The sequence below is a fragment of the Asparagus officinalis genome, chromosome 9, assembly GCF_001876935.1.
Source record: "Asparagus officinalis chromosome 9, Aspof.V1, whole genome shotgun sequence".
In the NCBI taxonomy this organism is placed as follows: Eukaryota; Viridiplantae; Streptophyta; class Magnoliopsida; order Asparagales; family Asparagaceae; genus Asparagus; species Asparagus officinalis.
The window spans coordinates 626,170-638,768 of NC_033802.1; the positions used below are offsets into that span (position 1 = coordinate 626,170).

At 38.2% G+C, this 12,599-nt stretch overlaps 1 protein-coding gene across 1 annotated transcript; it reads left to right on the plus strand.

Moving 5' to 3' along the window:
• LOC109824562 (pentatricopeptide repeat-containing protein At5g48910-like) lies at positions 10,532–12,599 on the plus strand. Its single transcript, XM_020391189.1, has one exon. It carries the CDS (start codon positions 10,731–10,733, stop codon positions 12,579–12,581), a length of 1,851 nt encoding a protein of 616 aa, XP_020246778.1. The 5' UTR covers positions 10,532–10,730; the 3' UTR covers positions 12,582–12,599.

The window sequence follows — 12,599 nt, forward strand, 5'->3', positions numbered from 1 at the left end:
TTTTATGAATTTATGTTTACATTTAATTTGGTCTCTCTAATTCACAAAATAAGAATATGAATGCAGTTGTCATGTATTGTCAGATATGAATGCATTGCATATGTCCACAAGAAAAATGCTATAATGACCCAAAATATGGGACCAAGAGAGGGGACGAGTGAGATGTCCCCCTCCTATTGCATAATAAGCTGGTCATACCAGCTCATTATGCAATAGGGAGGGGACACCTCATCTATCCCCTCCAATGGTCCAATATTTTGGGTCCATGTTGCAGCGCTCTATGCACAATTAGTTCACTCATGCTTTTCAACTGTCATTTTGAGAAATTTTGCTATATCTTCTTCAAATATGAATGTCCGTGCAAGTTTGGTTTGTGTATTGTACTCGGTATTGAAGTTAATATGGTACATATGTTAGGTTAGAAGTTTTTTTTTATTTGGGAATGTAAGTCCACCAGATTCTCGTTTTAATAGACTCTAGAAAATAAGTTTTCCTAAATATCCATTAAGTTTTCAAATTCTCCTAAATACGTTGTTACTTCTATGCAATTATTGTTGATTAGTTCAAACTAAGAAAAAAAGTGAACATAATTGGCAAGGAGGAATGAATATGAGTTCTTGAAGAAATATACGAGAAATAAAATTTTCAATGCGGGTACACCCCTCCAAATTTGCATGCCACTTATAGTATTAGCTCAAACAATTATTTTATTTAATTCATCAAGTATATCTTTCTCATCCCTTCATTCTTTAATATTTTATTTTTTAAATATATATCATCCAAAAGTAGTATTTTGCTTAAATTGTTAAAGTTATCACACATTTTGTATCATTTTTATAAATAAAAAGTTATAGATTTCCAGGCAAAAGAAAATACCTAGCGTGATTGAAATAATCAAATATAAAAAAAATTCACTAAGCCATATTTCCATTTGAAATAGGTTAAAACTTGAATTTTGATAATTTTTTAATTTATCGAAAGGTTTGTGTGATCTTTTAGTTTCAAAAAACCATGCAATGACGTCTTCCTATCCTTTAATACTTAACATGACACCATTTGAGTTAAAAAAGACGACAATTATGACTATGCGCAGTGCATGTACACCACACTAGTTTCTTTAAATGTGCGTTTAATCCTTCAATATTTAGCATCCTTCCCCGTCACACCTCAGCCCCTCATTACCAATTTCGCATATCAAAATATTATTTGGTGAATGCTACAACAATACCAAAAGATGCAAGAAGCAAGCATTTTCTTCTTGCTTTATTTTTTTTGGTCTCTTCCTTTCAAATTTTGTAAGACGAAGAATAATCATTTCTTTCTCATACAAGGAAAGGGAAGTATTATTGGAAATACTTTGGATATTTAATCCTATCTTCCATATCATCTCAAATTCTTTTTTGCTAAGTTGGGATTTGGAACATTACGAACTTCCTCTCTGATGTGGGCTCTCTCTCCTCCAGAACCTTTCCATTCTTATCACATGGCCCGTTTCCAATTTTATGTGCACTTTTATTATTATTATTAATAAAAGCACTAATTAAAGAGATTGTTTCAACATTCCCAAACTGCATGCACACAATTCTAACTTTTTTTATTGAGGGGGGGAAAAAAAGGAGAAAAGGTGTTTAGTTTTGGTGTTGGGAGAACCTTCCCTTAATTGAAATAATCACAATTAAGCTTGCCATTATTGGTGATATTCTCAAAAAGGGTATGGAGCATAAAGGGATTCCACCACTCACAAGATAGTGGACCTTAACAAAGTGATCATGAGATATCTTCTCATTGTAAAAAAGAGATCCTATGACTCTTAATGAGGCATTAAAAGGGCTAACACTGTTGCCAAAAGTATCTTACTTAAAGTACATTCTCGGTAAACACTACAGCTTATTAATATGCAAAGTTGATTGGTGATATCATCGGATCAATGACACATAAGCCACCCTACTTGCTTTCATGTCAGTAGTTAATGATGCAACTTTTCTCCATGTTTTGGTCAACACTCGCAAAAGTTGTATGAAAAATTCCTCAAGGACCCAAAATATAGGATCAATAGAGGGGACAAGTGAGGTGTCTCTCTCCTATCGGATAATGAGTTGGCCATCATTAATGATGACCAACTCATTATCCGATAGGAGGGAGACACCTCACTTATCCCCTCTATTGATCTTTGGGTCCCTGTAGCAAAGCTCAAGTTGTATATATCCACATTTATTTTATGACACGGTATAAAAGTATCATTTTATTTATAAATGATTAAACAATGGTGACACAAATAAAAAGCGTAGTAAATCATGACGCATATTTGTGTCATTAGATGTACAATTAAATATAATTGAAAAAGACTAATAGTCCAATGTGGATTGTGAGCGGGTCTATTAATATACTTAAATAATGAATCTTAGATTTTAATTATAATGATGATTAAACATTTATGATAGTGTATGAACTAAAAAAACTTCATAATTAAAGTTAAGTGTGCTTTAGTGAGAGTAATCCTAGGGTGGGCGACCTTATGGAAAAATAGTGTTGAATGATGATACTCTTTATATTTATATGGTCTTGACACATATCTGTGTCACCACTCTTGACACATGTGTCATGTGTTTTATGACACGTGTATGTGTCACCACTCTCGACATATATATGCGTCGTGAGATTTGTGATACATTCTCACATGTGTAGAAACACACTCTCCACGCATGCTCTAACCACACCTTTGATATGTGTCGTTCTCTATTTGTGCGAACAAAAATGTGTTGCCTAGAGACAAAAAATGTATCATAATTTACTACTTTTGTTGTAGTAACTATAGTGTTTCAGTAAAGTTGATTGATAATGTCACAAGTCAATGGCACATTGATTAGTTTTTCGTCTCCAAGATTGATAAACAGTACTACTATGTATCTGGTAAAGTTGATTGGTGATATCATACAGTGATGGCATGTGAACCAGTCTTTCTTCTTGTATGTCTATCATCGGTGCAACTTTTTCTCCATAATTGGTAAATATTGAGTGTACTCAGTAAAACTAACTAACTGGTGATTTCATGCATGTGTCAATGACTTATTAATCGCTCCTTTGTGCTTATTAAGCAGAGATGCAGCTTTTCTTCAAGATTGCTAAACACTAATTAAGTGTACCTTTTTTTTTTGTTGGATAAACGTATATTTAGTAAAGTTGATTGGCGAAATCATGAACCAGCGTTTACATATTGGCAAATGATTTTTATTTGTTGGCATCCATTCCTAGTTCTCCACTTATCATTTATAAATAATTTTGAGCTTTGGTTGACCAATGAGAGTCTCCAAGGGATGTAAGGGGCACAAGCACGTATGTTAATACTTTTTATTACTGTTTTCCTATTTTAAAAACCCTGTTCCTATTCAGTTAAAAAAAAAACCTGTCCTTATTGCATCAGCGCCTCTATCAAGCAAACAACAAAAATTCATTTTTTTTATTTTTATTTTTATTTTTTATTTTTTTTGTTGATGTGAAATATTATTCGGATTCACCTTAATTGTTTAGGTGTCTGATTTGCTTATAAAAGACAAAATCCATGTTATTTTTCAGTCTCAGCTGAGTTCTAATTAATGTCAAACTTTTTCTGATACGGAAGTTATGCTACAGTTTCAGTTGTCCCGTCATCGCTCGTGTGTACGTTACAACTTATTCCAATTCTAATGAAAAATTAAAACTTTAGGCCAAGTGTTAAAAAGAAGGATTAATATATTTAGTCCATTTGATAATTTGAATGACTAAATTATTAACCTGTTAAATAAGTTTTATTTTAGCTATTGTGATCAGTTTTAGTGTTTGAGGATAACAATGATTTTAATTATTTTTTTTATAATTAGATGGTTTAACTCTTAATCCTTCTAAATAGGAGTATTAGTAAACATTTTGAGGGGTTAACTCATTTTAATCCCTTTCTATATTTTTTATGTTTGACAAATTATGAAAGGTTAACTCACTTTAATTCTTGTATAGATTTTTTGTGTTTGGCGGGTTAAGAAGGGGTTAAGTCTCCTTAACCCCCCACTTAACCCTTTTCCAAACGATACATTAGTGTTAGCGTACCTTAAACACTCTTACCAACTTAAGCTATATCATGTTGTACGCAGCGGAATCGAAGGACACGAACAAGATAGGAGAACAAATCAACAACCAAACACAAGCACCACACAGCAAGACACTAACTTTTACGTGGTTCGACAATGTGCCTACGTCCATGGGGCAATGAGGGGGAGGATTTCACTAATAGAGAGAGAGAGAGTACAAATAGGGTTTATAATCACTCAATAATCTCACAAAATAACCCTCAAACAAAACTCTCAAATTCCTCACAAATTCTCCCTTTCTAAGTGCTTAAACAATGCTCAAATCTCAGCTATTAATCTCTTACATAACCCTAGAAAACGTCATGTTCCTATTTATATCAAATAAGAATCCAAAACCAACTGGGAAAAACCGACCAGGCTCATAACCGTGATCTGGTCGACCGAGACTATGCCCGTGGTCGACCGACCAGAGGGTCAATTTTTGACCCTATAAATTCCACAACATTCGGTCAACCGCATAGGTTTGGCCGGTCGACCGACCCAAACAGTGTTTTCTGAACACCGTAATGTGCACGGATTCGGTCGTCTGGACTCAAGCTCACAGTCGACCGACCTACAACCAAAAACACAGTCTTCGTTTTTTCTGATCCTCGTCATCGTTTCTTCAATTCTCCACCTCGGTGAAGTTTTTTCCAAAAAATTAAGCCGACCTCAATACCAACCATCACACTCGTTGCGTCTGGTACGAAGTGGAATCAATCCACGACAAAGGACTTAATCCACAACAAATCGGGAACCAAAATGAGAATGCAAATAATCTCCACCATTTCGGTATGAACTCATCAAACTGACTGTATCAAACTGTCTACCTACATATCCTCTTGCCCAAGAAAGCAAGCCTCACATAGTTCACCCAAATGGCCTCCAAAGGCCCCCAACAATGAAGAATATTCAACAACTCCAAACAATAACCAAATTTTACCCTAGTGACAACTTTGGTCAACATATCTGCCGGATTGTCCTTTGTGTGAAACTTTTCTAATATAATATCTCCATCATCTAAGACATCTCGTATAAAATGGAACCTGACATCAATGTGCTTTGGTCGGACATGATACACCTAGTTCTTCGCCAAATAGATAGCTGGCATGCTATAATATTTTACCTTAAATGGTATCCTGTGCAATCTCCACGTTATTCAATAACCCCTGCAACTACAAAGCTTCCTTCACAGTTTCAGTCAACACCATATACTCTGCCTCCGTAGTGGAAAGAGCCATTGTAGACTGAAGTGTACATCTCTAACACACTGATGCTCCTGCTAGTGTAAACACATATCCAATAGTAGATCGACGCTTATCAAGATTCCCAACGTAATCTGAATCCACATATCCAACACATTCCTATCCATTTCTCTCATTCTTCGACAATACCAAACCAACATCCACGGTACATTTGATATACCGTAAGACCCACTTCACGGCCTCCCAATAACCCTTCCTAGGTCGTGCATGTACCTAGACATCATGCTCATGGCTTATGACAAATCTGACATTGTACACACTATAGCATACATAAAGCTACCTACAGTACTGGTATATGGAACTTTAGACATGTATTCGGGGTCCTAACTGAAACATGTGACATCTTACCTAATAGCTTAAAGTGATGAGCTAATGGAATACTTACCGCCTTGACATTACCATCAAAACTAAATTTCCTCATCATCTTTTGTAATTAACTCCTCTGAGTCAACTTCAACCTCCCCTTCACCCTGTCTCTCTTAATTTTCATACCCAATATCTAATTTGCTTCTCCAAGATCCTTCATCTCAAATTCAGATGACAATTCCTTTTTTAACTTCCTAATAGCTGAAGTATTCCTGGAAGTAATGAGCATATCGTCAACATATAACAACAAATAAATATACTCGCTATTCTATAGCTTGTGGAAATACATACACAGGTCATATGGGCTCCTCGTGTACCATTGGCCAATCATGAAACTGTCGAATCTCTTGTACTATTATCGCAGTGATTGCTTCAATCCATAAAGAGATTTCTTCAGTTTACATACTAAATCTTATTTTCTTGCAGCTCTAAAACCCATCGGTTGTGACATATAGATCTCTTTTTCTAAATTTCCATATAGAAAGACTGTTTTCACATCCATCTGGACCAAATCCAAATCAACCTATGTCACTAATGCCAATAGTATTCTTATCAATGAATGATTCACAACATGTGAGAATACCACGTTGTAATTAATGCCCTCAAGTTGGGCATACCCTTTGATAACCAATTTGGCTTTATAACGAATGCCCCTATCAGAAGATCCTTCTTTCTTCGTATATACCCACTTGCATCCAATTGCTTTCTTACCATTTGGTAATTTTGTAAGTTCCTAAGTGTCATTCTTTTGAAGAGAATGTATCTCCTCCTCCATAGCTTTCCTCCACCTGATTGAATCAGAGCTTGACTCTACTTCCTTATATGTAGAAGGAACCAAATCATCAATGACCTCTACTGATAAAGCATATGCAATCATCACATCATCATATCTAGCCGACTGACGAATGATTCTTCTTAGTCTATTAGCTGCAATGAACTCCTGAACATGACCTTGTTCCTGAGTCCCAATATCCACTGTATCCTTCACCTGCCCATCTATCATATCTCCTCTCAGTGTCATCTATGTAGAAGACTTAATGGATACAATGCTATCTGAAGTCTGTGGAGTCACATCATCCTCCATCTCCTGCGATATCACACTAGTCTGACCTTCCTCCACATGTTGAGGGACCTGAGACCTCATTATGTGAGTCTCATCAAAAGTGACATATCTGCTAATGATTATCTTCTTGTCTTCTGGATCCCCCAACTTGAAGCCTTTAACTCCATCTCTAAAATCCACAAAGACTGCTTTTCTTGCCCCCAGATTCAATTTTCTATCATTCACATGATAGTAAGTTGGACACCCAAATATCCGAATCAAATCATAATCACTAGCCACTGTACCAGACCATATCTCTATAGGAGTCTTTCAATGTATTGCAGTGCACGACAACCTATTCACGAGATGACTTGCATAAACCAACGCCTCGACCCAAAAGGATCTAGCTAATCCACTTTGTGAGAGCATACAATGCACCTTTTCTAGCAAGGTAAGGTTCAATATCTCAGCCATCATGTTTGACGCCTAATGCCATGATTCCAACAAAACTGTAAAAATAGATCATTCTTATACTCACCACCATTATCAGAACGGAGTACTTTCACCTTTTTACCTGTTTGCAGCTTCACTTTTTTCCCATTTTACAAAGATATCCAGGACCTCGTGTTATATGCTTCATGGTATATATCCAATTCCTCCTAGAATTATCATCGATGAAAGTGATAAAATAATTGGCCCCATCAAGAGATGTGTTTTTGGAAGGACCCCAAACATCTGTGTGAACATAATTTAATATACCTTGGGTGTTATGAATCGCGATGCTGAATTTCACTTTTATCTTCTTTCTAAGTATGTAATGTTCACACAACTCCATCTTGCGGGTCTTTGCACCCTTCAATAGCCCCTACTTTGCCAATATCTGTAGAGACTTATCACCGGTGTGTCTCAATCTCATGTGTCATAGACGGGTAGTATTCTCCTCTGTGGTAATAGAAGTTGTCAGACCCTCTGTTACCGTCTTGATTTTCAAGTAGTAAATATTATTTTTCCTGACACCTGTCATCACCACCATGGACCCCTTGGTGACATTCAAAGTTACATTCTCCATGATCACCTTATAATCTGATGCCTCCAAAGTTTCAAGTGAAATGATATTCTTCGTCAATTGAGGAACGAAACTCACTTCCTTCAACTCCCTAGTCACACCGTCACATATCCTGATTCGAATTGTTCCAATACCACCAATGAGACATACATGATCATTTCCCATTAACACGACATCCCCTCTCTCCAACTCCTCAAAGCTAGAGAACTAATCCATCCTAGGACAAATGTGGTATGTAGCACCTGAATTCAACATTCACTCTATAGAGTCTTCATAACAAACTGATGGTAATGCTGGGCATGAATAGCCTGAAGAATCTAAATATGAATTATCACCACTAGCTTTGGCAACATTCACCTCTGAAGTTTGAACGACTTTCCCTTTGTTCTTCCCGGTTCTATCTTTCAACTTTGGGCATTCATTTTTTCAATGTCCATCTTCTTTGTAAAAAGCACATTGATTCCTACCCACACTTCTATGACCACCTCTTGGCTTCGATTTTGAGCGATTAAATGGACAGGGTTTGGGACTACGGCCTCCCACAGCCAATGCATCTCCCGATGCCTTCTCGGAGGGTTCGTCATCACTCTTTCTTAACTCATAATTCACCAATGCTGAGGTCATCTCCTTGTAACTAAAAGTGGTCCAACCATTAATCATTGTGAGGACAAAGGTATCATAATCATCCTCTGGCAACAAACACAACAACAACATCGTCTTGTCTTCATCCTCTACCATGATATCCACATTGGCCGTATCCAATAGCAATTTCGTGAAGTTATTGACATGTTCTCTAATGGAAACTCCCATCTTCATCTTGAATTAGTAAAACTTTTTCTTTAAATGAAGCTGATTCTCAATGCTCTTCGTCAAATACCTGTCATTGAGTGTTTCCCACAACCGTTTCGCCGATGTTTCATTCATGACATCATAAATCAAATCCAGCATCAAACACGATCTAATAATCCTACATGCTCTACTATTTATTTTCTTCCAAACCTTATCCTCCATATTATCGGGTTTCTCTTATAATTCAAGAGTCTCCTCCAAATTTTGAGCATCCAATACATCCATCAGTTGACACCTCCACAAACCAAAATTTATCTTGCCATTAAATTTTTGAACATCAATTTTTGTATTAGTAATACTCAAACCTTGTATCGTCTTAGTTAGGGATGATCCAGATGTACTTGCTTCGGTCATGTTGACAATCCAATCTTCAAACGAGAATCTGCACCAAATCCTCTTGTAAAAGCTCTAGCTTTCTCCTCCAAATTGAACCCCAAACCAACCTGGAGCTCTAATACCACTTGTTATGCGCAGTGGAATCAAAGGACATGAACAAGATAGGAGAACAAATCAACAACCAAACACAAGCACCACACAGCAAGACACCAACTTTTACGTGGTTCGACAATGTGCCTACGTCCACGAGGCAAGGAGAGGGAGGATTTCACTAATAGAGAGTACAAACATGGTTTACAATCACTCAATAATCTCACAAAATAACCCTCAAACAAAACTCTCAAATTTCTCACAAATTCTCCTTTTTCTAAGTGCTCAAACAATTAATGTTCAAATCTCAGCTCTCAATCTCTCACATAACCCTAGAAAACGTCATGTTCCTATTTATATCAAGTAGGAATCCAAAACCAACTGGGGAAAACGGACCAGGTCCATAACCGCGATCCGATCGATCGAGACTATGCTCGCGATCGACCGGCCAGAGGGTCAAATTTTGACCCTGTTAAATTCCACAACATTCGGTCGACCGCATAGGCTTAGCTTGTCAACCGACCCGAACAGTGTTTTCTGAGCACTGTAATGTGCAGGGATTCGGTCGACCGGACTCAAGCTCGCGGTCGACCGATCTGCAACCAAAAACGCAATCTTCGTTTTTCCTGATCCTCGTTGCCGTTTCTTCATATCATGCGGGGTATAATGAGTTTCCCGATGAAGCAGAGAATTTGCAGCAATTTGGGAGACATGAGTCAGTGATAAGTAGGCATCTGAATTATTTTGATTATAATCTCACTTAGTGAAACATGAACTAACTTATTAGCTTTTGGTTCAATAATAAATTGTCTTCTAGAACATTGTCTAAAAGGCTTTTTTCAGAGATATAAGTCTAATAAGTTCTATCCCTAACACAATCTCTCAATCTCTCTCTCTCTCTCTCTCTCTCGCGCGCGCGCGCGTGTACTCCAATTGAGTGTTCCATTTTCTTCCATTAATTTATATTTGGTTTTAGATGAAATAGAAGTTGATTTCATATCTTGATTCTTGCTGATCAAAGGAGCGTCTAGTTTTGGATCATGTCCGTCCGCGTGTTTTGGGTGTGTATGCATGCATGGGCGTGCGATTGCCTGTAGGCGTGTGTTTCTGTGTGTGTGTTTGACTCTGTTAGCTACATTTTTTACTCCCGTTAATAAACTCGAGTTCTTAAGCTAATATTTATGCTGTTATTGTATTATGTATTCGTTATAAACTTTTATTGAATTTCTTAGCTGGTTTGCAATTCAAGCTGTAACTTTTCTATATATATATATATATATATATGCAGGCTAAATTTGTGTATTGCTTTATTTGACTATTTTTTTTTTAAATTTCCGCTTTATATTGCGCTCCTAGCCTATTCTGACTCGTGAAGCCGTAGGGGAATCTGAACCTCACAAACATCTCATCTCTCATCTTATTATTATTATAATTATTATTATCATTATCATTATCATCGTTTTACAATCATTTGTATATAGGGAGAGGAAAAAAAGTTACGTTAAATCTTTTAATTAATTAATTAGCTCCCACCCACCCATCCAACCGATAATAAGAGAAAAAGGAGGAGGAGGAGGAGGAAGAAGAAGAATTTATTTGAAAATTTTTGTGATATTATGTTGTCTTCTTCTTCTTTCCCCGTCCCCCCCTCACCAGCTCCTCTCATTAACCGATGCCAGACGATTTCGGAGCTCAACCAAATCCATGCCCAAATCATCAAGTCCAGCCGCTCATCCTCTCATCCCCTCATCCTCCGTCGCCTCGTCGCCCTCTCGCCCTCCCACGGCTTCACGATCCATCTCTACTCTCGGTGGCTCTCATCTTCACCCCACCTCCAAACCCTCCGACTCTCCCTCCCTTCGGTGCTCAAATCCTGCGGCCGACACTCCTCCGTCGAGCAAGCCAAGCAAATCCACGGTCAAATCCTGAAGGCCCACTTCCAGCTTGACCCTTACGTATCGAATTCACTGCTCAGAACGTACTTTGAACTGGGCGAGGACGAAATCGCTTGGAGGGTTTTTGAGAAAATGCCGCAGAGAGACGCCGTTTCTTGGAATTCGGCGGTTTCGGGCTTTGTCAGGTCCGGGCATTTTGGTTTTGCACGCAGGGTGTTCGATGAAATGCCGCAGAAGGATTTGGTTTCGTACAATTCGATGGTTGATGGCTTGATGAAGTGGAATAGGTGTGATCTCGCTAGGGAATTGTTTTGTAGCATGGAGGAAAAGGATGTTGTGAGTTGGACCACGATGATTTCGGGTTACGTGCTTAATTTTAGGCCGAAGGAAGCATTGGAGGTGTTCAGAGAGATGTTGAGCTCTGGCGTTGAGCCAGATGCAGCTGCCGTTGTTAATGTTCTTGCAGCTGTTGCTGATTTGGGTTTTCCTGAAGAAGGCAAATGGGTACATGCCTATCTCCGTCGAAGCAATATTAAGTTAAATTCCGAGGTGCTTGGATCAGCGCTTATTGATATGTACTCAAAATGTGGGCTTGTGACCAATGCTTATAATGTCTTTAGAAGCGTATGTGATGGGAGACGAGTGGGTGATTGGAACTCTATGATCTCGGGCTTGTCAATCCATGGTCTAGGTCAAGAAGCCTTGGAGATTTTTGAAGAAATGGAGAGAAACAAAATCCAACCTGACGAAATTACCTTCATAGCAATATTGAATGGTTGCAGCCATAGCGGCATGATAGAAGAAGGTCTGTACTATTTCAAGCTAATGAAAGACAAATATCAAATTGAACCTAGACTTCAGCACTATGGGTGCCTGATTGATCTTTTCGGGCGAGCAGGGCTAATAGAGGAAGCAATGAGAATCATAGGAGAGGCAATGCCAATGGAGCCCGATGCAATGGCTTGGAAATCCATCCTCAGTTCTTGTGTCAAATATGGACTTGTGACTTACGGGGAGCACGCAGCAACGAAGGCTATAGATTTAGCACCACAAGACTCTAGCTCGTACGTGCTCTTGTCAAATATTTATGCAAGGAATAAGCAATGGGAAGACGTCGAGAGGGTTAGAGAGTTGATGAGAGAGAAACGTGTTCAAAAAGTCCCGGGTTGTAGTACGGTGATGATCCATGGCAAGGTTCATGAGTTCATTGTGGGCAAAGAGATGGGGGTTGGATGTAGAGAGGTTGTTTTAAGCAAGTTAGAGGAGGTTATATCTAGATTGAAGATGGAAGGATATGAGCCAGACGTAACACAAGTTCTTGTTCATGTAGGAGAGGGAGAGAAGGAAGGGTTGCTTAGTATTCATAGCGAGAAGATGGCAGTTGCCTTTGGACTTCTAAATTTAGAGGAAGGGAGTTCTATACACATAGTGAAGAACTTGAGGGTGTGTTGTGATTGTCATTCCTTTTGTGAGGTTGTTTCCAAGGTTTATAACTATGAAATTGTGTTGAGGGATCAGAATAGGTTCCACCATTTTAAAGGGGGTTCATGTTCTTGCAAGGGATATTGGTAAAAGATACAATGCACGTAC

Excerpts from the sequence above, each read along its gene's own strand:
- LOC109824562 (XM_020391189.1), top strand. The coding sequence starts at position 10,731 with ATGTTGTCTTCTTCTTCTTTCCCCGTCCCCCCCTCACCAGCTCCTCTC.